Genomic DNA, 25,315 nt, shown 5'->3' on the forward strand with positions numbered 1-25,315 from the left:
GCTGTTCTTTTGGGCCCCCCAATCCCAGATTGTAGCTTTCTGGACCCAGGAAAGAATGGCACCATCCTGCTTTTATTCAGTCTTCTTTTTTTAAGAGTTGTCAGGCACTGTGGGCTTTCTAAGACCTCTGCCCCAGCATTTCAGCAAGTTTCTCTTTCACTCTGTTAAGTCAATGGGTGGCCTGGAGGTGCAGAGCTACACCTGCTGCCTCTGGAGAGCCACGTTCCCTCTGTCCTGCTGCAGTGGGTACAGCAGGCTGTGAACTCCTGTCAGCTCAGCCATGCCCCTCACTGATGTTTTGCAGTGTCCAGAGACAGGCTGTCTTGGAGCTTGGAGCTCTCCCACCCACTGGGAACAGGACTGGTGGGATTTCAAGGACTTGCGACTGGTCAGAGCCAGATCTGCCTGTGTACTGGGGAAACACCCTGGCATCATCCATCTGTATCACCTCCGGCATCTCCCAGCTTCCAGGGAAGGAAATACCAGTTCATCTAAATCCAAAACATCGTGGATTTGTATTCAGGCAGATGAACCTACCCCGAGGAGGGTGAGGGGATATGAAGCCATTCAAAAGGAGAGACCCAAATGGAAAAACTGAGCCACGCCAGGCTGTGATGTAAGTATCTCCAGTTGCTGGATTCAGGCTGCCAACAAAAGACTCTTCTCACCAAAGAGCCCTTTCTCATCCCACCAGAGCAGGGAGCAGGTGCCTGACACCTCAAGAGCTATGACTTATCTGTGAGGTGTGATGGTGCTACTGAGAGAAGGAAAATTAGAAGCAACTTCTATTGCCAGAAGAAATCTCCATCAAGTTCCACAAGAAGCAAACTCTGAAGAACAAGTGAGGGTCTGGCTCTGGCCTCTGCAGAGCTGGGACCACAGGAGTTACACAATGGACTTCTCCAACCGTCCGTGCATCACTCAGGGAAATACAGTACCTGGCAGTGTGAGCTCAGAATACAGGAAGCAGAAGTTTGCTGAAAACACAGATGCTAAAAGCTGTTCGGGCAGGCAGTGCCAAGTCTCGTTCTTCATGTAAGAGAGCTCCCTCTAGGTCAAACACTCGGGTATTTCAGAGCCAGCGCTCGTTTGGGATCCATGCTCGGACCTGATACATTTCTCCGGAGACGTGTCCATCAGTCAGAAATCCCACAGCCACGCCAGAAAATCTGTGGTTTGCTTTCCCCTCGCAACCCGGCCTTCCTGCCGCGGGCACTGGCCACCCGTGTGTGCCATGCGTGTGACATTCAGACACGTGTGTGACACATGTGCCCCGCATGTGCCCGGAGCCACCCACCGGTCCTCGGAGCTGCACCCATCAGAGCGGCTCTGACCCCTGCATGTATTTAAAGCACACTGAGCTGTGGCATTTGGGGACATACTTTAGAGCTGGATGTGGCACTGCTGAGTAAATCGTAGGACTCGATGATCTTACAGGTCTTTTCCAACCTAAGTGATTCTGTGACTCCGTGATTCCGATATGTTCAGCTGGAGCTACACCAGGGAAGGAGCCAACCCGTAATTTCTCCAGCCCCCAAACCCAATCTTTACCCTGCTTTGAAACACCGATGAATTATTCCACAAACTGATGAGCAGGGGGAGTTCAGAAGAGCCTTTCAAATTCACAGAGCTAGAAAAATCAGATGGAAAGACTTAATGCTGGAAAATGCTAGACCATTCCCTACAGTGGGATCCCAGGAGCTTTGCACAAACTAGTTTTAAGCCTTGAAGTCTTTAATACAACTTCCTGTTTTATTTTTCTCTTACCTAGACTGGTATTTACTAATAAATATGCAGCTGGCTGTATACAGAACAGCAGGTAGCTCCCATTTACAGCTGTATATAACTGACTGCAGCATTCAACACCCTCACTCTGCTATGCAGTATAATACTCACAATAAAACACACACCGTATTTGCAACTGTGTTCATGCTACTATTCTGCTACGTGACACACATTAAGAAACATATTGAGAACATAGAAAAGAATTTACCATTTACATAAAAAAGATGCACTGGGATTTTCAATAAGTTCCAGCATAATACAGTATCATTTTTATATCTTGTCTGCTCCCTTGGTCTTGCTGATTTAATAAATTTTTTCTCTTTGTAACCAGAAACATATAGGTTGTATATAGATTTTCTTAAGCATAATATATGGTGTCAGTGTGCATTTATAAAACTTTACCACAGAAATGTAACAATTGTCAGAATGACTTAATCCAAGGGCCATCCAGGCCAATATCCTGTCTGCAGCAGTTTTTGCCATTAATATGGATTAGGCAGGCAATACAGTTTACTACAACCTAGTTTTAAAACCACCTTAGTGATAATACTACTGCCTTGTGTATAAATGGTGACAGAGCACAGAATACAGAGAAATAGCATCATCCCTACAGGGCAGGGAGGGAAACTGAGGCAGAGGACATCGAGATTTTTTTCACATGTATAAAGAGATATTATATTTACATATACATTAAACTTGATGGAGATTATATATAACAAGGAGCAGTCTAGAGCCCCAGATAGCAGCACCACCCACTCCAGCCCTTGCATCCCACCATGTGTCTCTGGCTGCCACCAAAAGAAGGGCCACAAGCCCGGGGGACCTTGCCCTGGGAAGAGTTAATGGTGGAGGTCTCAAATCCAAGCACTGCAGGTGTCTGCTTTTAATTCTTTGCTGCTCTTCTCCCAAACAGCCCAAGGATTTCCACCCTCCCTCTTTCTCCTTTACAAATGAGTGTTTAACATAAGAAGAGAGGCAAGAGGAGCCAGGGCAGCCGGGAGATCTCCTACAGCCCCTTCTAGGCAACCTGAGCAGGCGGGAAAAGGCAGCTGGCTGGAGCCCAGCGAGAGAGCGGGGACCATGGGAAGAGCCTTCTCACATCTGGTTAAGTACTGCTAAAACCTCTGACGAGCTGCCTAATTATTACAACACTTCTGCCGAAAAATTAATGTGCTTGGCCGTCTGCACCGGGGCAGAAAGGGTAGGAAAGCAGCTGTCAGGATGCAGGCAACGATGGGAGCACCAAGGAAAGAGGTTTGCCGCACAAGAGCACAAGGGCACAAGAGAAGGGCAGGGAATCTCTGCCTGCAGGGACCCTGCTGGGAAAACAGCCTTCTCTCTGCTTTTTTTGTTGCACGGCCCCCAGGAGAGGACAGTGCCAAAAGAGTTGTTAATCTAGCAAGAACAGCCCCTGCAAAGAGCTCAACAGTGATGCCCTGCCTACCAAAATCAACAGAACGACCTGCCAGCAGCCCAAAACATAGATAATCATCCTAAGGACCCAATATCAGGACCAGGAACAAGACACAGGACAGTGAGGTCCCTTCTGCCTGGCCTCCGCTCACTTTTCCTTCTTGCTGAGCCCTCATTTCAGTAACTTCCAGAAAATCCAAGTGTGGCATTTGATTTCAGTAGGTCTCTAGGAGTGCTGTACGCACAGAAGCACCGAGGTGGTATCATTCATATGCGCATCCATATTCATGTGTCTCTGCCACAACCGGTTAAAAAAGGCTGCAGAGAAGACAGCAGGGTCCTGCCCCCCCAAGCTCAGCTGTCTCTGTGTCAGGTTAGTGAGTAAGCCTCTTTCTGCTACAGCTGTGGTGGGATTAATCTCTCTCCCTAGACAAAAAGGTGGGCTTATTTCCCAAGAGGTGTCCAAGTACACCCAGAGAGCTCAGCGAAAGCAGCAGCCTGCTGGGTGCCTTTTACCCACAGACATTTGATGAAATTAATGGCACAAAAGTAAGTATAAAGGCTAAGACAAATAGAACTGGCAACAACTTGAACCTTTGGCCTGTCCTTTGAAAGTCTCTGGCAAGTCTCAAATCTTCTTGATCTGCTCACTAAAAGGATGACTGTCCCACAATTATTTTCCAAGCATTTGTTGGCAAGTTGTAGGAGGAAAAAGGCATTTCACTGAAGCTGTTAGTACAAAAGCTCAGCTCCAGCCAGGGGCTGGACTCCACTTCAAATTATAATATTTTAAGTACCTGAAAATAAATATTTTGTCAGCTGCTGAGAATTAAGAAGTAGCTTCGACCTTTCAGAGAGGGGAACCCTGCAGAGAGCGGCGAGGCTCAGAGAGTTAGTTGCAAAACAAGCTCTGCCCTAGCCATTCAACCTGTCTAGCACACACACAGCCTGCCCTCCCATACTCCCAGCTCCCTGCAAGCTGCCCAGAGCGTCTGGAGCACAACAGGCGCTCCTGCACCCAGCAGCTCCTTCCCAACCAGTAAATGTGCTGACAAAAAAGACTGGAGCAGCACTTTAGTATAAACTGGGTGCCACAAGTAAACTGAGCATCTTCAAGATGGCAACAGCAGAGTCACCAGCCCCCTGTTGTTCACTGATGCTGTTGTGTCATATTGTACCACTCGCCCACCTAGGAATTTTGTCCACAAGGATTAAAATTATTCACTTTTGTTTTGTAAAATCTGACTATGACCAAGCATCTGGGTAGATGTACCCATCACCCTGTCACCCCAGCACCTCTCAGACCTCTGAACACTGTTTGTACTCCAGCAATGGCAGAGGGAACCTACACAAAGCAGGAGATCTCTGTTTTTCCAGCAGAGCTCAAAGAGTTAAATCCCTCTCCCTTCCCCCCCATCTTTCTGCCTTTGGCCTTTAGATCAGCCCTGGTTGCCAATGAGGACTCATCGAAACACCACCAGGCTGGGCCTGTCAGGAAGGAAACCAGCGCGTCCAGAGTTTTGTTGTTCTAAAGACTTTTTTTTAAATTTTATTTTACTGCTCAGGAAGGAAGCCAGAGCTTGCGCTTCACTCCAAGAATGTTGATTACTCATCCTTCCCTGCATTATTTCTTTTATCTCTCACTTTTATCTACCTTACTCCAATTTTTACCCCAAATTCTTTCTCTACCATTCCTAGCCACTGCTTTCAGCTGTTCATCCAAGTTTCATTAAAAAAAAAAAAATTTGGCAACTGTTTCCTCAGAAAAAAAAATCCCATTTGTTATGTTTATTAGGCAAGCCTCCATCCCTCCCCCTACACAGCCTCTTCAATCCAGGCACCACAGTTATGACCACTGCTCGAGGATCTGGGCACTACAAAACATGACCACAACCACCCTCAGCTGGAGAATATCATAATCCCTGCTTTAGAGAGAGACGATGAGAAATTATTCTGCTTGTCCAAGGTCAACAGAGTCCACAGCACAAGCACAACCTATGCTCAGGGCTTTGCCCAGGCAGCCCTTCCCTCTTCCTGCTCTGCATGGCTGTGAGGATTAGGCACGCTCAGCTCTGCCAGTAACTGTGTCCTTCAGTCTCAATATCCCCCCACCAGTCAAGCCAGAAACGAGCAACATGAGAATTGGTATGTGACGAGCTGATGACACGTTTCCTTAGATGCAGAAAAATGTGGGTCCTGGATCACCCATATGTCAGTGGGCCACCTGAGTACATAGCAGAGACACTATCAGCAAGTGCTGTCTAACTGCCTTCTCCTCCCAGGCTCTGCAAAATCCATCACACCACCCGGGGGTTTCCTTTTCTTCTTTGCCCAGGTGCAGCTAACAACCCAGACACAACTGGCAACATCTGGGAGAACACACACACACAGATGTTTCTCATTGACATCATAACCTTCCCCAGCCTTCACCAGCACATGCCCAAGCCCCGAGGTGGGCGCCCAGGTGGGAGACACACATTGGGTCCTCACAGTGCTCCCAAAGAGATGACGAAAGGTGAAGCTTTTCTTTTTTTTTAGTTTAAATGTCTTTTTTCCTTGATATGTGCCACAAACCTGGGGGCTGATCCGGACCACAGCATACACAGCTTCCCCCAGCTCCAACACCCACAACATCTCTGTTACAAGCAAGCAAGGCCAATGCAAGTTCTCTCTGCCCAGCTCTGTCTTGCTCTAATACAATCCTCCCCTGTTTCCACAGTTAACGCATTGTTTTCATTTTAAGAGGGGAAAATAACGAGATGGTGGGAACATTACTTCTGGCTAATGGAGACAGAGATCTGCAGACTTTCATAGCTTACTTTTTCCAGTATATCCTAGTCCTAGTCCAAATATCATCACACTTATTTCAGTCCTGGACCAAATGTGGGACTGGACACAACACACTGGCCAAATTAAGACAGAAATAACTTGTAGCATTTTTCTACTTCACACTCTCTCTAACACCTCTTGCTGACATTATATTCCTTGTCTGCAGATGCTTTGCTTCCTGCACTACTGAATGTCCCAGCGCCTTCAACACAGCTTCCCTGAACAAATTTGTCCCAAATCTCGAGTGAAGGCAGGCTGCCCATCTCCTCCCCCCTTCCATAATCAAAACAGCTCTTTGAGAGCAACACTTTTGTGCACGAACCTTAATATGCAGAAAGGAAGGAGCAGCACAGACGGCAGCAACCAGTCCTGAGGAGCAGAGCTGGCAGGAGCAATGCCAGCTGTCCTGTACAGGCTGCATGCTGAGAAAAGTGCAAATCTGAGGGCAAAGAAGCAGGGTTGTAAGAGTTTGACTCGCCCATTCTCCCCTTCTCTCGTCTAAGGGGCACCTCCTGATGTATGAATCCACTCAGGCTGGCAACTTTTTGATTGTAACCATTAAGTTCCTCTGCTCTTTTTCAGCACGGGGTTATCCAGGTCACTGATTGCTCCTTCATCTCCCCAGCAAAAAAAAACCAAAATGTGTCAGTGGTCAAGCTGCCTCCTAAGGGAGGCTGAAGACCATTGCTCAGGAGGTAAAAGCTAAGGACTTTGCTAGAGGCTTATCTCCCACCTATAGCGCTGGAAATATGAAGTGAGGCTGGTTTTCAATCAGAATAATAAACAAGAGAAGGAAGCAAGCTTCTGCAGCCCCCTCAACGGTGCTGCAGAGTTTGGATCCCTCTGAGCTGCCGTGATATCCAGCTGCAGGATTTCCACCCATCCACAGCCATCGCGAGATGGCCCTTGCGAGATTCCCCACACTGCAAACAAGGTTCCCTCCAGCCTGCATGGGCCAAAGGTTGGGCTGGGTGCGGGGCAGCTCTGCTGTAGCACGGCCAGGCCACCCTGATAAGGCTTTCACTCACCCAGCCAGAGGTGCAGCACGCAGGGTGCCATTCACCCTCCTCCTCTCCCACTCACAGATACCCTCACATCACCTCCCAAACAACACGGGAGCTCGCCTGGGCCTCTGGGAGGGAATATTGTGGAGCATCCCCCCGAACAGGACTGACTCCTAAAGAAATCTTCAATATTGAAAACCGGGTTGGAGAACAAGGCAGAGCTGTGATCTGGTACCAGGTCTCTTTCCATCTCTGCACAACCACCATAGCAGGTTCTCTGCAATGAGGGATGATTATCCTACGCTTCCTGATAGCAAGGGATGCCACAGGACAGACAATTTCACATTCTAAATGGCTTTACAAGTTGTTTCCTAAAGCACAGGGAAACAATATAAAAATCAGATTAAAAGGTTGAGTCCTTTTTAATTAAAAATACCTTCATTTAAACCAAAGTCCCAAAAATCCCAGTAGAAAGAAATGGCCCTTCAGGGCAGTGCCCTTTTACTTGTTGCTCTGCTTACAAAACCAATTGCTTTTGGGAAGGCTGTCACAGGAGGCCTTCACCTGAGCTGCTCTTCCCAGTCCTTTCTGATCTAGTTTTCATACAAATGCCAGAAAACATTTACCTGCCTCCCAAAGAACAAGCCCATTCTTGGGGAGCCAGCTGTGCCAGCCAGCCCAGCAGCTGCAGCTGGATGTGTCCTGGCAGCCTCATCCTGTCCAGGACTGTGGCACTGCACACCTAGAAAGCCCAGGTAACACTTCAGGATTGAACCTGAGAAAAGTTCATGTGCAAAAGCTCTTGGATCCTTCTTAATTGAAAACTTCATGTGCTTACTCTGGTGAGTTCTTAAGAATCAGTGCTGCTGGTGGACTCCAAGGACACAGTTTCCAGCTCTTCCTTTTAGGACTACCCAGAGACATTTGGTGCCTTCCTTTTCCCACTGCAGAGCAGCCCACGATTCACAAGAAAAAGCAGAAAACACATTCAGGCCCTGCAGTTCAGTGAGAAAGCTGTTCTCAGCCTGAAGTTAACAGAAAAGGAAGGTTTAAGAAATACTGATGAAAAACTATGTCCCAAGTGAGGAAAAATTTGATGGAAGTGTCCCACACCTGAATTCCACAAGTAGTTTTGCTTTCAGCAGGACTCCCTCCCATGTTATATGCATTTAGGACAATAAATCTCTCCTTCCTTTGCTCCTCCCCAACATTGTTTTTCCCCCTCTTCTGTTGCTCAGGCCACTGCTGCAATTCAAGATGCCAGCAAATGGTCAAAGGAGAGGAGAAAGCAATGGCTAAGAAGAGCTCCCAGATTATCACAACCACCCTCATGTTTTTAAAAGACAGAACAAAGACGAAATGGACAGATACAGATAGTACCAAACCCAGCAGTACTTTTTCAGCCAGAGCTTTCACTAACTTGAGGGCTGGGTCAATCTGGACAGAAAATACCCAATACGGAACTAACAACAGGAAAATAATTCAGTTGTAAAAAACCTGAATTCAGGGTGATGAATTTGTCCCAAATGTCTGTCACCCGTCAGTTTCTGCACTCAGGCCAGCAAAGCCAAGGAGACAAACAATGATGTTGCATGAAAGGAGAGAAGGACACATATACAGCTTACATGTGTAGATTTACAATGGTGCACATGCCCTTTTTCAGGGGATGCTATACAGGAATCTGATCCTATATTAAATTTCCCAAATAGAAATCCATTATTTCTGAAGAATTTCAATTGCTCTGTATAGCTGAAAAACGTCCTCGAAAGTCCCCAAATCTGCTGTTCTACCCTAAAGAAGAGAGGTGAAACATTCACAGGCTATCAAGCACATTGACATGATAGAAGACCACCAGTGACATGAACCACAGGATAAAAATTGCCACAATTTGCTATCAATAGCTGCTTTTCTTGGAATATGGTATTGAAAGGAAACAACTTTGTTCCCACTATGAATTTGCATTAGAAATCCATAATAAAATAAAGCTTAATATTATACAAATGGGTACAGTTCCCTATATTGCTCCTGATGCAGATTAAGGTTAGACAGATTTTAGATGACAGTTATTTACCTCAGTCTAGCACCATGTATGCACAAAAAGAATTTATTTTATAGCTGCAGATATTAGCCAGAAAAAAGAGATGAGAGGAAATCTTACAGTCTCACGTAAAATATAATTATGTCTGTTTTCTACTCCTTGGAAGGCAAACAAAGAGAAAAAAATGAATCTGCTGCTAGCATTTAATGGGACTTGTCTAAATGATATCAAACAAATAACAACCAGCAGCGTTTCACTAACACTTTCAGTTCAATTTTTTCATTGGGGAATTCCAGAAACATTAAGACCTTTTTGCCTTGAACAATTTCAATTCTACAGAGCAGGATTAGGCCCGTGCCTGAATATGCCTCTTTCTTTCAAGACCTTCAAAATATCAAAGGAAGATAAATAAATCACAGAGGCACTAATGCTTATTTTCTCCCTCCTGAAATGTTCGCCTTCCCCCCTGCTTCTCCCAATTCCTTGTGCAATCACCACCAATCAACCAGGAAACTGTTGCTAACTCTTCAATTTTGCAAGTTAGCAAGTAAAATAATAAAACAATGTTTTAACTGTCAGAGATCCTGGCTCGCAAAGTGCACTTTGGTCATTTCCTTTAATAACTGTAGCTTAGTAGTAATGATTTATAATAGTTCATAATATTCTACTAACTGTACTATATTAATAATACTAATACTTTGCCCTTGCCTAGCGTCTTCTGTCAGGGGATATCAAAGCGGCACGCTCCGCTGTGAGGGAGGAATCACTGCTCCCCCGTTAGGGATAGGAAACCGTGACTCCGAGCCGCGCCCGAGGTCAGGATTCCCGATCCCCGGCGCTGCACGGCGGCCGCCAAGTCTGCCTGCGCTTCTCCTGCCGCAATCCTCTGACAGCAGTCGAGTCTGATCGATGGGGCTGAAGATTTAATGTGATTCATTCCTTCTCGAAAAGCAAGGTTCGGCCAGTGGTTTGGGGGCCGTGGTTTTGATGGGAAATACCGAGCAAGGTGTGTGTGTGGGGGGGTTCCCTGCAGTCGTACAATAAGTGCCCTCCTGCCACCATCCAGGCACACGGGGCAAAAGAGGAGCAAATAAATATTTACTGCGTCCGTGCCCATCTCTCCAACAGGATATGGATAAATACAACATTTCGGTGTTGCTCAGCGCTCCAAAGGCAGCGGTTACACCAGCTCCCGGGGAGTCCAGAAAGGGAGAGGGCACGACGCATCTCTGGCATGGCAGAGACGACACGGAGGCTGGCCGGGTGGCAGCGGCTGCATAGGGAAACATTTTGGAGGAGAAAACAGCCCCCAGCCCTCCCCCTCAAACGATCAATTAAAAGCCATCCTTCTGCCGAGAGCGGGCGAGGACAGCAAATGAGGGCTGTGAGGAGCAGCGCCCGGCCGGGCTCTGCATGACAATTGATGGGAAGGGGAGGCCGGGGGAGGCAGCCCTATCCCTCCTCTCACCATGGTGATTAGGTATTCCAAGTGCGCCAGATAGCCCCAAATAACAGAAAGAGAAATATAAACTGGAGACCGGCAGATCCAAGGGAGGCCAGATGGCCCCGCAGCCGGCCGGGGCTGCTCCCATCCAGCCCTTCCCCACTTTTAACTGTTCAAACATTTCTTTATCCCGACAAGACAATTAAGCCGAACAGCATGGAAAGGAGTCTCGGCAACAGTTTGCAGAGGGAGAGGGAAGGTTGCTGCCAGAAAAGCAGGAAAAAGAGGTGATTGCTGCGTGCTCCAAGACCTCTATGCAGCACACTTTACTCCACAAGGATGGCGTGCATTTGGTGGAGCAACAGGGACGGATGCATGGCTGTCATCCCTGCTACTGCCCATCTGCCTGCCCAGTCCTTCCAAAATTCCACTGTTGCTTCTTCACTCCTACATTATGTAAGGCACTGCATGACAGTAAGAAACATTCCACTTGATTTATTTCATTATTTCACAAGCAGAGTTAAGCTTGCAATTTCCCATGATCATGGCTGATTATGATTAGCGGCAAAGCATCACTTCATGTTAGACCTCAAACTTTACCAGCCTTGGACGTGATGCATTCCAGAGAGAAGAGTTGTGAGCAATGGACATGTGGACATGTGCATTCCCCCTCCAATCCACTGTTCCACCACAAAAAAATAAAATCTTGCCGGCACCACATGTACATTGACACACACAGCTCTCTACACAGGTCATAACACAAATCTCAACACGTTTTTGAGTGGGTGGGTGACTGCACAGACAGCCCTTGATCTGATTTCCAAAGCACCACATTATTCAGGAATTCATGCTGTGGTCATCATAGCCCTGATGTCCATCACCTGAAGTGCTATTTACATTTGATCAATAACAAACCGATTGTTTCAAAAGGAAAACTAACTCCATGCTAGAGATGTTCTTTAAAACCCCAAAGTGGAACAAAGAGCTCACAAATACATCACACAACTTCTCCTGCAGAAAAGAAACCAGTTGCAGTACAAACTATGTCCAAGGTGAAATATGATTATCAAAAATAATAATCATCAAAATAGTGTTAATATAATCACTCCTATTATACGCAGCAGACCCAAGGAGTGAGCGAGGATCCCAGCCTACTCCCAACTCAAATGTTCATCCCCTGGGCACAGTAGGAGCTGGGCAAGGGCCACCAGTAGGAGCAGGGAAACTGAGACTTGGAGTGCCAGACTCTGGCCAGAGGACGGAAACTGAATCAGTGGCCAGGATGTAGAGGATCACCTTCACACGTTGGTCTGTGCTCCACCACTTGTCACAGACCACACGTGATGGAGACCCAGCAGCAGAAATGTGAAACCATCTTCTTGTGATCCCAGGGGGGCTGGAGGTGTGGGCTGCCCCACAGGAATGGCAGAGGTCTCTGCTCTGACAAGGTGCAGCTCTTTGCCAGGAGATCCCAGCTTCAGCACCGACCTCTGCCTGTCACTTTGTGGGAAAGCAATGCCACAGGAGCTGGACTTCAGTACTGTGACTGAAGGACACTGAGACAGATTTTATTAGAAGTAAAAAACCAGGAATCTTTCTTTTTTCCCCCTGATTTTAAAATAGGGCTATAGATCTCTTTTGCAGAAAGGAACATGCCATTTATTTCCGCCCCTTCTAGGAATCTCAATTATTGTACGCTTATTAAAGCAAACCCATATAATATGTCTTCCAGTGCCTTTAACACATGCTTTACAAGAAGCTCCTAAACTCTAACAAATGCCATTATTTTTCTCAGTAAGCACCTAAGGGAATGGGCCCATCCAGTACACAGTATGTCAGCTTATCCATGGAAAGGCTCCACTTTTCCACATGTTCCCTGTATACTCCATCACTCCGGATGTCCTGAATACTCACATCTTACAGCAAGAGACGACTTACCTAAATGCAGATAACCAGCCCAATTTGGTGATTACCAAAGAGTCCAGTCCCACCCAAAAGCACCCCAAAGATGTTGTCCCTTTAAGGGATGGGTCCAAGCATCATCCTGCTTTAAAAGTAAGGAAAGGTTTATGCAAAGGGCTGAGCAACCTCTATGGCATGAATACATCTCTTACAGGGACAGGTGCTAATCTGGAATACACCAAAATATACCACAAATAGTTTTACTAAATTCTGCAAATTTCTTCCATTGGTGAAAGCAGGCTGAGACTTTCCTCCCATGCTGCAGAGGACTAAATAAGCACCGTCCAAACACTGCTTGACATGCAAATATCTTATTTTGATCCTTGTTTTCTTGAAAAGTCTTCCAAGCAAAACCCCATTTTTCAGGGAAATTAAAACTCAGTGACTACATTTTATTAAAAAAATAAAAAAATAAAAGTGGGGGGAGTTTCTCTAGAAAATCACCATTTAAGCTATGAGGTAAAACAAATATTTTAATGATCTTTTCAAAAAAGGCTCCTGTGCAGTGGAACAGAAGACCATGCAGAGCCATCATAGTAATTCAGCCTCCATCTAACACAAACCCTTTCAGCAATCGGAAAAACACACCAAAATGGTGAAGCTCTACAAACCTGAAAAGCAACCGTTAGACATGGGAAGGTGCTGTTGATCTAAGAAAATTTTATAATTTTTCCTTGCAGTTGTAGAAAAGCCTAATTAATGACATTTTTACCTTAAAGCTATAGCCACCTATCTGCTCCATAAGGAGCACAAGTAGGCAGCTTTTACAAAGGGTTATATATACCAGTTACATAAGGAATCCACAAAACTTCTCAGACACAACGAACGCCCAAAGTACACATTCCTACAGAAACTTCAAAAATTTATCTGCAAACGCTAATGCAAAAGAGGATCATCGTTCTATCTGCAACCTGTGATCTTTTGAATTCTTCACTTCAGAAGTTTCTCTTTTCTGATGGCCAGTATCAAAGACCATTAGGATCCTCTAAAAGCTCCACAACTCACTCTCAGCCTCCAGCAAACACACCCATACGTGTGTATGCACACACCAAATAAACTCGCCATCTTAATGGAGCGAAGTTTCCATGGTGCAGTATCTATATGTGATGGGAATATGATACAGAGCCAACAGACATATTTAGTGTACATCACCCTGTTGGTTACAGAAAAATTTTAATGTTGATGAAGTATCAGGATGTTGCATTTGCTCAGCTCTACAGACCAGAAAAGCATCTTAAAGAAATATAAAAAAACAATACAATGAAACACCTTCCACTTCTGCCCAAGTTTTCCAAGCTCCCTGCAAAGTTTTTATTCTGCTTCCTTTCCCTGGCAAGTCCCCTGTCACGGCCCTGGCACTCGGTGTCAACCTGCCTTCATCTGTGAAAAGCCCTGTCTGCTCCCAGAAGGAGCGGACCCGCGTTCGGCACACGCTCTTGGCAAAGGCAAGACATGGCGATGGATGTGGCTGCGTCTGTCTGTCCACAGCTGTGCTCCATGTGGTCTAATTCATTTAACAGATTTACTTCTTTAAATGGGGTATCTGACAGGATTTTGCCAGCAAGATCCATAGCAGCTGATGCGCTCTAAATTCATTTAGCCAGTGGATCCTCTCCTCCACCGCTATCTCTCAGAGTACTCTTTCAAGCAAGCTTCATTTTCCCAGCCAGGTTATATCGATAAGGGAAAGAGCATCAACAAAGATGTCTCTAAGCCCAGCCATCTCACCTGCCTCCCCCGTGGATAATTATATTACCAGCTTCCACACATCCACATGCACTCACACCTACAGCCACTTTCCCTGCAGACCCAAAAGGAGAGAGAGGAGATGCTGAACAATGAAAGGAGCTTACGGTACAAAAAGTAGCACGGTCGGGGGTGGATCAGGAGAGGGGGGAGATACACAAGGCATCACACTGGTACTGCAAGAAATACACTGCTCCTGCCATCAGTGGGAATCGTCCTATCCTTGCAAACGCCAACAATAAAAGACACACTTGCAGCATATTTCAAAACCAAAGAGCGATGGATTTAAAAGGCAGGTTGATTTTATGATGACTTTTATTGCAAAGGTACGCTGGGTTTAGGCAGATGTCTTTTAGCGGCGGTAAGTTAGCACAGTGCCTAATTCAAGGAGACAGCCTGAGGAAGCAGCGCCGACAGGGGAGAGAGAGCCACAATGTCTCTATTACTCTCCTCGGTATCATAAAGGGGAGAAGAAAAATCACATCCAAAAGGGAGAGGAAGCAACAGTGGAGCAGGTTTTTGTTTTTTTTAAAAAAGTAATAATAATAACAACAACAATAATAAAATTGTTTTCTATTAATAAAATTCAACAGAACAAAGCAGCCCATGTGAAAAGCAAACCACTCACTGAGTGAGTGATTACATGTCTGGGTTTACAGGAAAACTCTAATCATAACTTAGCACTCTTCCTTGGGGTACCACGCTCTGTTGCCCCCAGACCACTCCCCAATGTGGGTCACCTCCCAGCTCTTCAAACCTGGAAGCCTGCCCTTCATGAAGGACAGCTCTGCCCCTCTGTGTAGACAACTCCACAAGGGACAAGGTGATGGGGGAACAGAGAATTACAGTCATGAGCAAGTGGACCAGGTTCCTTCAGTCCAATCAGTGGCCTGCAAGGGGACACATCACCTTTCATTTCAAAATGGGGGAAACAGAAAAAGCACATGATGCAACAGCTTACTGAATTGCAAAAACAATTTGTATTTGTCTTGAAGAGGGAGCTCAGTGGCCAACAAGATTCTTAAGTTAACCAGAGGGGAAAGGTACTTTTGTCCTAAGCTGAGGCATGAACCGTGGTGGTAGGTAATGCATTTACTCTAAGAATGGTGTGCATGAAGAAAAGGGCAGAAACAAACTTCTGAAGAAGCAGGGGTCACCTGCTTGCTGCATGCTTTGGGAAAGCTCCTGGCTACACATTCCAGTTGCATCCCTGTTCCCACACATACATGTACCAGCACCTATAGCCTCACACTGGCGCATGGACAGCTTTCTGCATGGTCAACATCACCTCTCCAACTATGTGCTGGAAGGCGAGTTTCCTTCAAGAGCATCCCACCTTAAAATCTGTCAATATCCTTTTGGAAGAACAAGTCAATATTGTATGGCTGAGCTCAGCAGGTGAGAAAGGCTGCCTTGCCTCTGCCTCCAGCAAGTCTCACAGCACTGCGGGGCAATCACCTGTTGCGTATCTCAACGAGGCACAACTAAAGAACCACCAAGTCAACAGAGGTACTTACATCTGTCACTTCGGTCTTCAGGACTGGATGAGGTCTCACGGTCGGAAATGAGGCCAGAAACAGCAAATATCTTCTTCCCTGTATCATCAACTTTGAGGGAGCCAGGGGAGCTGGAGGGGAGCTGGGTGCCAAACTCGTACTCCTTCCCATCAGTGTCCGAGAAGCGCAGATGGGGTGAGTCAGTGTCATGGCAGTTTTTCAGGCGCTTGGCCGGCGTAAAGGCGGACTGGTAGCTCTCCCGGTCTTCAGTGGATGCAAAGGGGCGGAAGGCCCCGACGCCGCTGTGGTTCAACATACTGATTGGGGTGCAGTCCAGGTTGGGGGGTGCAAACTGAGGATGGAGGTGAAGCAAGGATGGAGGAAAGTCACGGTTTGCAAATGCTCCCGGCACCCCGCCTTGGCGGTGATACATGGAGGCAAAAGTATATGAGCCATTGGTAAAGGGAATGTGCACGTCCTTATCTGCTGACACGGGGACCCCAAAAGGCCTCGGCTGCTGGCAGGGAATGGAAGCATCACGACTGGCTTCGGCAGTGGAGGCGAGAACCATCAGTGCTGGGGAGGCCAGGGGGTTGGGGAGATAGGGTGAGTTTTCCATCTTGAATGCTGCCCGGTGTAAGTCCATCGGAGTCTCTTTCCTCAGCAGGATCACAAGCAGAACGATCTTCCCTGGAAGGAAAGCAAAGCGATGCCTAGGAATGGAGCGGGGAAAATTACTGGAGCATCATCACCCTTTGAACACTGCAAGGAAACAGAAAGGGAAAGAAAACACAACCAATTAGGTTTCTGCACTCATTTCTCTCGGATGCTCCAGCAGCAGAGTGGCCACATGTGTTACAAGCCACTGGCCGGAGATGCGGCACTGTTCTCATTCAAGAAAATCAATAGACAACTTCACACACTAGTGGAGTCAGCCCTGGCCCTCCAGGTTAAAGGGTATCATCCAGTGCAGATGAATGAAAGGCAAACCAAACATAATAACATACAGATTTAATAATGCACTAATAAAAAAATGTTCAGTCTAAAATTAACATAGTAACTCCAAATTATAAGTGGAATTTTATATGGCAAGTGGCACGTATATATAACCACAATAAACTTAAGAAAGCCTCCACATACACACCCCCTGCTATTTTCTTGGGGGCTGGGGGGTGCAGAACCAACATAAAAATATCCATTGTGCACATTTACCCAAATCAGACAGCACACAGGGTTATAACTGTACACCATGCTTGAGATGTACATAACTGACAGGTATTTTCTCCCGCTCTCACAGTACATATGGGTAGATGTGTACTTGAACACACAGGACTCAATACCATCATACATATACATACACACCATTGGAATGTAGGAATGTGGCTGTGTCCGGGTCTGTATGTGGAACACACAAACACCCACTCGTGTCACACGGTCCCTGTGAGCCAAAGGAGAAGAGACTTCCCCAGTAAAACGCCTGGCGTCTCTGACAATACTTAAAATCATAATGGGTGCTTCTGCCATCTGATCTCTGCAAGCGTCTGCCTTTCGGGTCGGGGACAAGAGAGGATGGATCAGTAATTTTAGTTCCTAATGCACTCACTATTAAGTAGATTTGTAAACTGCCCTGGATGTGCCATTAACATTTAGAGGAAAATGTTAACAAAATTTCTGCCTCACATCTTCCTGAGCCTCCCAGGTCGGCTGCAACCACTCTCCCAGCCACAACCCCCTCCCAGGGTGAAAGAAGGGAAAATCCTTCTTTCTCTATCTCCCCCAGTTTGCAGTGCCTTTTTGTGTTGTTATTTTCTCCCCCAATCAATCCCATGCCTTTTCTTTTAAGCTTCCGCTGCCTGCCATTCAGGCCCCACAACCCAGCTTAAAATACAAGGACTGTAACTTTGAAACAATATACTAGCCGCTGAAGCTCAAAGGGCCAGAAAAATCATATAATAATAAAAAGCTGTTACAAATTGTGCCTCTTAAATCCAGAGGGTCAAACATCTCAAATAAAACTTAGTGAAAGAGTGTCTCCCTAATGGAGTGTCTTTTGTACTCCATGAATGAGGGAGCCTAGGTTAACAAAGTGTATGAAATCCAGTCTGGGGCTTTAATGCAGTTCAGTGATAGCATTTCCTCTCTCCCATCCTGTACCCAGCCGCTCCACTGACTGTTATGAATTGTGAAGATGAGTGGACATCATCTCTCTGCTTCCTCATTTGGCACTCATCCTTACAGACATCATTGCTAAATTACCAGATTATGTATCTCGCATTAACGGATTTGCTCTCTTCCAAATTTTAAATAACTTTCTCGTTGAGTTCTTGCCACAGAAAGCGAGGGGGAGAGGAAGAGTGAGGGATGCCAAGGGCAGCCTGGTCAGCACTGCAGTCCTGGATACACTTGCTCTGCTGCTTCACATGAGGCTGGTCAAAATCTGGAGGTCAGAAAACTGCAGCCACTGGCAAATTTAGAGTTTTGGGGGGCTTACATAACCACATAAATATATATATATATATATATATGTATATACATACATACATACAATTACATATTCAAAGAGATGCATGCAAATAAGCCAGTGTTCTCAGAAATAAACGATCATTCACATAAAAGCAAAACTGAGCAATCATAGAAAAACACAGATTTTCCAGGGGGAAAAAAAGGCAACCACCTCTGCCTGCTTTTCTATTTTTACTTGTGCTTTCACACCATTACGTTAAATGTATTTCATAAATTAGTAATCTGGCCGCAACACTTGACACTCCTGTAGGATACTGTGAATCACTATGGCCGTTTATTCGTTTGCAAACTTCATTACACCGGGAATAAATCAACACATTACAATATCTCAGCCAGCCAAATTTAATTTTTTTTCAGCTCCCACTTCCTTTTTCGTTCTCTCTCGCTCTCTTATCACCCCGCACCTCCCCACCCCCCAGCAACACGGACAGATTAGGCTGCGGCGGACCAGTCATTATGAAAATCTATCGTTAATACACTCCCAATGTCAAAATGTCATAGGTTTAAATACAGAACCCAAATATAAGAAAACTAACTGACCTTCTTAATTAAAAAAATATGGATTGCAGGGTAATCAGCTGGAGGGAACATTTGGGCACTGGGAAGGCAGTGGGCACAGGTGGAGTGAGGAGCTGCTACTTTTCTGCCTCTATGCTGATTTTTTTTAATTTAGCACCTCGCGCAAATCCAGATTAAAATAACTCCAGCTATTGATCTGAGCAGTGGAATTGACATTAATTTTAGTTCACTTCTCACTTTGCAAAGGGATCAATAGGAAGTAATAACAGCTGACATCCCCGCTGAAAGGAGGAGAAAAGACGGGCTAGAGACAGAAATCGAAAAGCAACCAAATAAATCAGCAGCTACTTTTCCACGGCATCAGACAAACTCCAAACAGATTGCAAAAAGTCTTTGTTGAATTAACTAAACAAGGAGTAGAGGGAGGGAGGGTGGAGATCAATCTAGGAAGCTATACAAACTGTCCACCAAGTATGAAGGTTAGATGGACATACTGAAAAGTAACTCCGAATTTTTTTGTATTATTTTTATGGCTACCTATATGCATACTTACTAGCTTTTAGAGTTACTCTGTTTAAGGTGTGCACAAATTACCTGTGTAATCATGTATGCTCCTAATAACGAGGCTAAACACCCCACGACCAAGGCAAATTGTATCAAGAACCTTTAGCGGTGAACCATAAAAAAAAAAAAATCTCTCACCAAGAAACAAGTAGTAATCAGTTCTCTCTAGCTTAATTTTGAATCCTCTGCTTACAAAGGTTGTAGCATGGTGCTGCATTAGTTAAAAGGAAAGTCTGATAAAAGTAAGAGAAGCCATGAACGAGCTGCATTTATCAGGCATCACAAACACCCACCAAGTGGAGAAAACAGCAGTGACCACTGGTTATAAGTGTAAAACCTACTTGCTAATCAGCCTGCAAAGAAACGCACTCATATGCGAGCACATGCACACCCCATACACAGCCACCAGATCTGCAAATCTTTTACTAAATGTTACTCAGAGTTCCTATTACTAAATCACCTCTCTGCTATCGATTAAAATAAATAAAACACACCACTCTGGTTTCTACAACAGGTTGCATTTTTGTGGTCTCTCAACCATTTCCAAATGCCAGAGATTAAAGTAATGGGGCAAATTAACGTCTTTCTCCCTCCAGAAAAAAAAAGTTTTCTTGGGGAAAAAAATTAATTAACAAGTTATAGGGGAGGAAAAAAGATGAAAACATTAGGAAATCCAGGCAAATTGATGATGCATGTAAATTAGGAAATACCCAGGAAAAAAAAAATCACAATACCCATTTACATTAAAAAGTTTTTCCCCATAAATGTCAAGTAGGAATTTAGAAATATGCTCTGTGCAGAAAAGCCAAAGATTATAAAACAAAATAATGCCAGCTGTTTGGGGATTTAAGTGCTCAAATGGATTATATATTTGAACCAAACTGGATTTCCTTATAATAAATAAAACAAATGCAAGCTCGAAAGCCAACAAAGGAGAGCTCTCATCACTGGATTAAGATACAAAGGAAAAACAGTTAATTTTTTCCCAACGTGTAAAATATGCCAACTGCAGCCGCACACCCGGACAGCTGCCGTGGAAACCGGTTTAAGGGGGAGAGGAAAAAAATTAGGAGCGCGGTGTACGGAGGAGGCGGCGGCGGGGCCGGGCGTAGTGGCCCCGGTCCCGGCCCTGGACTGAGCCCCGCTTCTCTTTGGCTGTAAACTTCTTCTTCAAAAATTAAAAAAAAAAAAAAAAATTAAAAGTATTTTTATTTTAGTTTATTTTAGTTTATTATTATTATTATTATTATTAATTTTTTTAAAGAAAAAACGCGGGGAAAAGCCCCCTGGCCTGGAGGGCGCTCCCGCGGCGGCGGCTGCCGGAGGGAGGAAGCGCCGGGGCTTTGGGAAGACGAAAACAGAGAAAGAAGGAAAAAGGAAAAAAAAAAAAAAAAAAACAGCTCACAGCCTACCCATGGGTTTGCTGCCGCTTCGCCCCCGACCCCGCTCCCGACTTGGCGAAATCCGAACGAAAACCGCGGGCGGCGTCGCTCCGGGGGCAGCCCCGCTCCGCCGGGCAGCGCGGGCGGCGGGCGCGCCCCGGCCCCGGGCACCGGCCCCTCACGGCCCCTCACGGCCCCCGCGGGCGGACAAGCGGGCTGGCACCCGCCCGCAGCCCCCTCTCCCCCCCGCTCCCGGTTTTTTCTCTCCCGCCCGAGGAGACTGTTCAATAAACCCAAATAAAATAAAATAAAATAAAATCCGTCGGGGGTGAGCCCCGGGCTGGAGCCTACCAACACCGCCAAGCCCCACCGCTCCGCGCTCCCCGCCGGCGCATTAAACAGGTGTTTGGCGGGGCCGGGGCTGAGGGCCCGGCCCGGCCCGGCTCGCTCCCGCCCGGCCCCGCACGTCCCGCCGGGAAGCGGCGATCGGGACGGAGCCGGGGCCGCTCCTCTCCCGCCGCCTCGGGAATTATTCACTCCCGGGGAGGGCAGCGGGAGGGGGCACCGCCAGCCCTGTCCCTACAGCCCGCTAAGTCGCCTTTCTACCCCTCCACTTTTTCTTCCTTTTTAAACCCGAGTTACAAAGATCATCAAACGCGAAGATGCCCAGAGTTGTTTGGATTTATTGCAACAATCACTTACCATACACATTTCCTGTGTGGAAGGATAAGCATTCAATACAACTCTTTAAGTAGACAGTTCCTAATGATTTCATTGTGGTCAACCAGATGGTTTTTATGCATTTAGATCTGAAGGTGAAGAATTATTTTCCATGCTTCCAACCTATTTACAGACTTCCCTGGTCTAGAGCTGGGGTTGTTGGTTAAAAGAAAGAAAATCCTGCAATTTCTCGATCGCATCGCTGGATGATCCAGAAAGTTTTCTAAAGAACCTAAAGCAAAAACAGGGATAATTCCTTTCACCTCCTCTGGCTTTCCAAGCTACGCCATTCTCATGTGGAGTAATTTTAGCTCATTCGTTGAATAACGCTGCCAATTTAAAGCGCCTCTCTACCTTTGTTTTATCTGCAATAATAAAACCAGAATAACACCGCATGTGAGATCCAGGCACTTGGTTCCTACCTGGAAGCAGCCAGGGGCAAGGGCGGCAATCTTTTAGAGATGAAGGACTCGAAGAGGGGCGAGGATGTTGGACAAACTTCAGTCGCGTCCAAAATTAAGCTAAGTGCGACTTAACAACGAGTGGTCAAAAAAAAAAAAAAAAAAATCGGCGTTTGAGCGAGGATCGCGCATTTTGGGGATGGCTTAAAACTAAAGTTCACCCGGGGACTGCGCGATCGCAAAAATGAAAGCTTCAGAGTAAATAAAATTACTGTCTGGGCAGTGTTGCTTGAACGCACAGAAACCCTTGAGGGTGTTTCGGGTTTTGGTTGGTTTTTGGGTTTTTTTGGTTTTTTTTTTGGGGGGGGGGAGGGGGTGGAGTGGTTTGGTTCCCCCCCGCCCCCCCGATACTTTTATTGCAAAATAAAAGACTAAGTTTATATATTTTAAAGGCAAAAAAAGCCCACAAACAAAAAATTCCCAAACCACAACCCCCTGGGTGGGTGCGTGGATCTGCTTATTTCCTTTGAAAAAAGTTTTTGTTTTGCAGCTGCTGGGAAATGAAATTGTCGCTGCCCAGAACGACCGCGGAGAGAGAGAGCGCCGGGAGCACCGGAGGGAAGCGCGGAAATTGCCCGGCTTGCCCCACCGAAAAATACGGAAGAAAAAAGAAAAGGGAAAAAAATAGTTTTTTAAAAAATATATCTATTTGGGAGCGAGGGATCCGTGCCGGTCTCCGGGTCCGGCCGGGCTCCCCCTCGCCGTGCGCGGTCCCCAGCCGGGCTGCCGCGGCAGTCCCCGGCACCTGATCCCCCTGGTGGCTACCGGTCCCCCTCGGAAAGCCACTGCGGGGGGAGGATCCGGGCAGCTCGGGGCTCGCCGAGGGTGCGGGGGGGGCCCCCTTTTATCTGCCTTTCCCCTCGGCATTACCATGCCGATCCCCACCCACCCGGCCCTCCCCGCGGCCGGCGCGGCTCCCTGCCGCCGCCGAGCTGCCCGGCTTCCCCGGCGCTGGGGAGGGAGAAGGAGGAAGAGGGAAAGGGCAAGGGGGCTGGGATGGAGGTAGGAGGAGGGGGTTGAAACTTGCCCTGCAAAGTTTGCGCGTGGCCGGGCGGGCGCGGTGGCCGGTACTCACGGTGCGGCTGGCGGCGGGGGCTGCGCGGAGCTGGCGGCGTGCGGGGAGCGGGGCAGTCCCGGGCGTGCTGGCCCCGCTGCCCGCCCGCCGCTCGCATGTAGCAGCGCGGGAGGCGGCGGGGGTGCGAGGGAAGGAGCAGTGCTGCCTCTCAGTGCCGGCTCTCATCAGTGAATGAGCCTCCACTCTCCGAGGGGCTCCCGCCGCACACACACACGCACACACACGCGCGCTCACACACGCGCTCACATACACTCTCACACACACGGAGCCGGGCTGAGCACTGCATACATTAGGGCACTCGGGCAGTATGGGAAATGCAGTCCAGGACCGGCGCCCACCCGCCGGCTGCCCGCCAGCCGTGGCCCTCGGAGTTGCCCAAATGGGGCGTCCGGGGCTGCTCCTCTCCCGGGCGCGCCGCTTCTCCTCCCAGCCCCGCCGTGCCGGCTTCGCCCACCCGCCTGGCACCGGTCATATTTTCCACCGTGCAGCTCCCTCCCAAATTGCAGCGGGACGCTGCTGGGCTCCCCGGGCAGCAGCTTCCCCGCTTCGGGGCAGCCCCGTACCCTTCCGGCCCCGAGGCAGCCGACTGCTCTCGGGATGCTCATTGGGACGCAGCCTTCCCTCACGTACCCTGCGGCATCTTCTGGCATCGGATAGGCATGATTTCCAGGGGTGGGCATCATCCCCAAACTTGCCTTGGACAAGCAACAGCAGAGCCAGATAGCAAATTAGGGACTTTACACTCCCAGCGTTTCCCAACTGCGGCACGCACGCACGGCACTCACACTGCTATTTTAATGTTTCCTGGATGCACGTCGCCGCTCTGCACAAATCCTTCTGCACACACGCTCCACCTCGGCCACAGGCAACTTCCCTGCCAGTCCTAGAAGTGTCCCGAGCAAAAACTGCCCGTCATAGGAAATGGAAGAGCCAGTTTAAATGGGGACTCAAAAGAAACACTTGTCTTATTGTTTCTCGTGAAGTACACTAAACATTGATCCAAAGAGACTTACTTATTTTGTGCAAGAGCAAAATGTTTTGCCTTTTTTCTTCAACTGCTAAATAATTTCAAGTTGTTCTTAAAAATAGTACGGGCAGCATTTTATGGCTCTTCTCTAACTCTGCACTGGCATTCTCAAAATATGAATGTGCTTTGTGACATACACTGTAAAAAGAAGTCCTCTCCATCAGCATCATCAACCACTTGGGCTATATCCTGTGTATGACAGCAAGAGAGATCACATGCTTATGTCACCCATCAACTTTTGTGTAAGCAGTGACTCATCACTTAAGTATATGGGCTGGCTTTACCTGTTACTCCAGGATCACCGAATGTTCCAGCCCCTATAAAACTGTCCACAGGCACAGCATGAAGCGTGTCCTCAGGCCTTAACTGGGTGCCGACAGTGATGGTTTGCTTCTTGCTGGACTGAAATGCACACATCCTTCCTGCAGCACTTCAGAGACAGGTCTTATGCAGAGTGCTTGCATAATGAGACTTTTGAATGATAAAATCTTTGGAAATGTTAATAATAATAATAATAATAACAACAACAATAAACGTCCTTATTTTCACATTTAAATTTCAAAATAAAACAATATGCATTTCAAGCTTCTCAATTCAAGAAGAAAGCACCTGAGTGGAGGAGTTTCATGTACTTTCTTGACTCAACCACCAGAAGCCCTGTTCCTTGCTCTCACCTGCAGCTCAGCCACTCAGAGGCTGACGACACCCACCAAAAAGAGCCTGCTTCCCTTCAAGGCATCTGCTCCACTGCTGCTTTCCTGCACACTGTGTACAAGAGCAAGGAGGATGGCAAGGCAGGCAGCAAGCTCTGCCTTCTCCCATGGATCAGCCATGGCATAATGGAAAACGTGGGCTCAGATTCCGGAACTCCTTTCCTGCTTTGTGTAAAAACTGTCATTTGGATAGTCCAGGTAAAAATCTCTCACAAATTCGAGCAAGCATTATTGTGCATGTATTTTGCTCATCAGTAACCCCTCTGATTTACCGAAGTTATAATTTTTTTGCACTGGTGATTTCAAACACCTCTCTGGAAACAGCTACCCCACAGGCTGTGCATACAGACATGTCTCAATACCTGAGTCCTGACATTTTTTTCTGGGGACCCTGAATTAGTTGGCACCACACACATTTCCAGTGTGCTCATTCTGCAGCATGCTCCTCACCAAAAGCATCAACAGTTCAGGACTTCAGTAAATATTCCACAGGGTAGTGTAGATGAGCTACATTTTAAATAACATCAGAGTTTGACACACTTCAGGAGGCCACATTAAAAACCATCCCTTATCTCCCAGGGATCCTGGGGAAAACATTCAGTCACAGCCCAGCT

At 47.0% G+C, this 25,315-nt stretch overlaps 1 protein-coding gene across 1 annotated transcript in view; it reads right to left on the reverse strand.

The window, feature by feature from the left end:
- Positions 1-22,156, reverse strand: part of RNF220 (ring finger protein 220) — a 219,551-nt gene extending 197,395 nt beyond the window's left edge. The window contains 2 exon segments of the mRNA XM_066324994.1: positions 15,739-16,479; positions 21,848-22,156. Of these exon segments, the coding sequence (XP_066181091.1) occupies positions 15,739-16,363 (625 nt within the window). The 5' untranslated portion in view covers positions 16,364-16,479; positions 21,848-22,156.
- Between the last annotated feature and the right edge of the window lie 3,159 nt (positions 22,157-25,315).

Source organism: Sylvia atricapilla, chromosome 9 (genome assembly GCF_009819655.1).
Source record: "Sylvia atricapilla isolate bSylAtr1 chromosome 9, bSylAtr1.pri, whole genome shotgun sequence".
NCBI classification, from domain to species: domain Eukaryota; kingdom Metazoa; phylum Chordata; class Aves; order Passeriformes; family Sylviidae; genus Sylvia; species Sylvia atricapilla.